The sequence below is a fragment of the Austrofundulus limnaeus genome, unplaced genomic scaffold (assembly GCF_001266775.1).
Source record: "Austrofundulus limnaeus strain Quisiro unplaced genomic scaffold, Austrofundulus_limnaeus-1.0 Scaffold638, whole genome shotgun sequence".
In the NCBI taxonomy this organism is placed as follows: domain Eukaryota; kingdom Metazoa; phylum Chordata; class Actinopteri; order Cyprinodontiformes; family Rivulidae; genus Austrofundulus; species Austrofundulus limnaeus.
The window spans coordinates 215,673-218,266 of record NW_013953040.1 but is presented as its reverse complement, the minus strand read 5'-3'; the positions used below and the strand labels follow the sequence as shown (position 1 = coordinate 218,266).

At 40.1% G+C, this 2,594-nt stretch overlaps 1 protein-coding gene across 4 annotated transcripts in view; it reads left to right on the top strand.

Annotated features, from left to right (window-relative positions):
- adamts3 (ADAM metallopeptidase with thrombospondin type 1 motif, 3) overlaps nucleotides 1–2,594 on the top strand; it is a 92,507-nt gene that overhangs the window by 81,766 nt on the left and 8,147 nt on the right. For 3 of the 4 annotated variants that reach the window (XM_014027345.1, XM_014027344.1, XM_014027343.1), the window contains 2 exons: nucleotides 755–962; nucleotides 1,736–1,853. In XM_014027345.1, coding sequence (XP_013882799.1) covers nucleotides 755–962; nucleotides 1,736–1,853 — 326 coding nt within the window. Of the gene's footprint in view, nucleotides 1–754; nucleotides 963–1,735; nucleotides 1,854–2,594 lie in introns of those variants that run through there. The other variant, XM_014027346.1, reaches the window with a different exon arrangement.

The following is a 2,594-nucleotide window of genomic DNA, read 5'->3' as shown; positions in this document are numbered from 1 at the left end:
CGTTGTGTAGCCTCGTCTGACGTAATCACGCGTTGCGTAGCCTCATCTTACGTAATCACGCGTTGTGTAGCCTCGTCTGACGTAATCACGCGTTGCGTAGCCTCATCTTACGTAATCACGCGTTGTGTAGCCTCGTCTGACGTAATCACGCGTTGCGTAGCCTCATCTTACGTAATCACGCGTTGTGTAGCCTCGTCTGACGTAATCACGCGTTGCGTAGACTCGTATGACGTAATCACATGATGCATAGCCTTGTCTGACATAATCACGCGTTGCGTAGACTCGTATGACGTAATCACGCGTTGCGTAGCCTCGTTTATTCGCATCAAACAGTCGAGAGGGAAACTAGATGGAAACAGTCTAGATTTGAATTTTTATTTATTTAATTTTTTCCAAATTTTGAAAAGTTCAATAAAAATTCACTCTACAACTGGATGGAAACACGATTACTGAAGTACACTGAAGGTGCAATAAAAATATCACAGAGTCAACATGTCAGCATACACACCGTCATAYCTCATCATGGTGGGAACTTATTCAAACTAACACCTAACTGATGGGACTTCCACCAGAGGGTTGGACTTTTTTCATATGTTCATAGGTTTCTGTGGGAATGGGCCCTTTAAACACAAAGTTGTTTGTATTTAGCTGACTGATTTCAGACAGTGACGAGAATTTATTTTTAGCTAATCTAAAGTGTATATATATATATATTAAATAGAATAATAAATTCAAGTGTTCTCTTAATGTTCAGGTGGATCTCAGAGGATTGGGAACATTGTACCAAGACCTGCGGCAGTCTGGGTTTTCAGATYCGGACAGTTCAGTGCATTCAGTTCTTCCATGACGGCACCAATCGTTCCATCCACAGTAAATACTGCAGTGGTGAGAAACCTGAGACCCGAAGACCTTGCAGCAGAACCCCGTGCCCGGCCCAGTGGAGGACCGGATCCTGGTCAGAGGTAATCAGAACCTGCTCCAAACAAGCGGGTCAGGGTTAGTCAGGGTCGGTGTTAGGTCGATGAGAATTTATCATAATTTAATCTATTCTTCATTTATTAATGTTTTGATTTGAACGAGCTTTAACATGACTCAGCATGAACTTCACAGACTCAAATGAAAAAGTAAAACATGAAGCTTTTTATTTAATTTCTGTTCAACAAATAATGAGCCAATGAAATCTGTTGAAAATGTTTATTCCAGGTCAGATTAGAATCATTTTCAAAGCTAAAAAGAACCAGTTATGGGGCTGGGGTTGGGGTGGGGGGCTCATTGTCCTGTGACTCTTTAATTGATTTAATTTGGAGTTCTTTCATGTTTTATCTGAAAACACATCAGCTTCAGTTTATCTTTATAAATAACGAGCTTTAAAACGATTAGAGAATCCAATCAATCAGATGTGAGTGGAGCCGGATCCTTTCTGTCAGTTGTTAATTAACAAGACTTCAGCTCTTTTTCTGTGACTGGAAAATCCAACACATTAGACATAACACTTTTTATCTGCTGTATTTGAACAACAGGAAGAAATATTCTAATATTATTTATATTAGTGCTTTCAGGTTTCAGGGAACTGATTGCTTGCAGGCTGATAAAATTTAGAAGCTGAAGAAGGAGACCAGATGTTAGCTTACAGGTGGATCTTGTTTTCTCAGCCAATTATCCAGATGTTTCCAGCTGCCAGTGTGTTCAGATACCTCAGCTCCTTTCAGCTGCTGTGGTTTGTTCTCTTCCTCAGTGCTCTGTGACATGTGGAGAAGGGACAGAAAGGAGACCGGTCACCTGCAGGATTGGAGACCAGTGCACTGGAGACAAACCCGAGGTGATGAGACCATGCAGACCGGGGCCCTGCTACGGTAAGCACCAGGAAAAAGCACAACAGTAGCAACAAGTTAAACGAAGCAAGAAACAAAAACAGAGCAATTAGCTGATGTCTAAAGATTAATATTTTTTAAGGTACTGCAGATCTTTAAGTGAGTTTTTATGAGAGAGACACAGTTAATAAAATTATAAAGTTTAATACTTAAAAATAATTTTAATAAGCAGAAGAACCCACACTCATCTACTGAAGCAGCTGAATGTTTGGATTTATTAATAGATAAAAAAAGAACAAGTCAGACCTGAATGTTGTTACTAACTCTGTGTGTATGATGAAGAAGCTGCTGAATGTTGTGACTAACTGTGTTTGATGAAGAAGCTGCTGAATGTTGTGACTAACTCTGTGTGTATGATGAAGAAGCTGCTGAATGTTGTGACTAACTCTGTGTGTATGATGAAGAAGCTGCTGAATGTTGTGACTAACTCTGTGTGTATGATGAAGAAGCTGCTGAATGTTGTGACTAACTCTGTGTGTATGATGAAGAAGCTGCTGAATGTTGTGACTAACTCTGTGTATGATGAAGAAGCTGCTGAATGTTGTGACTAACTCTGTGTGTAGATGAAGAAGCTGCTGAATGTTGTGACTAACTCTGTGTGTAATATGAAGAAGCTGCTGAATGTTGTGACTAACTCTCTGTGTGTAAGATGAAGACGCTGCTGAATGTTGTGACTAACTCTCTGTGTATGATGAAGAAGCTGCTGAATGTTGTGACTAACTC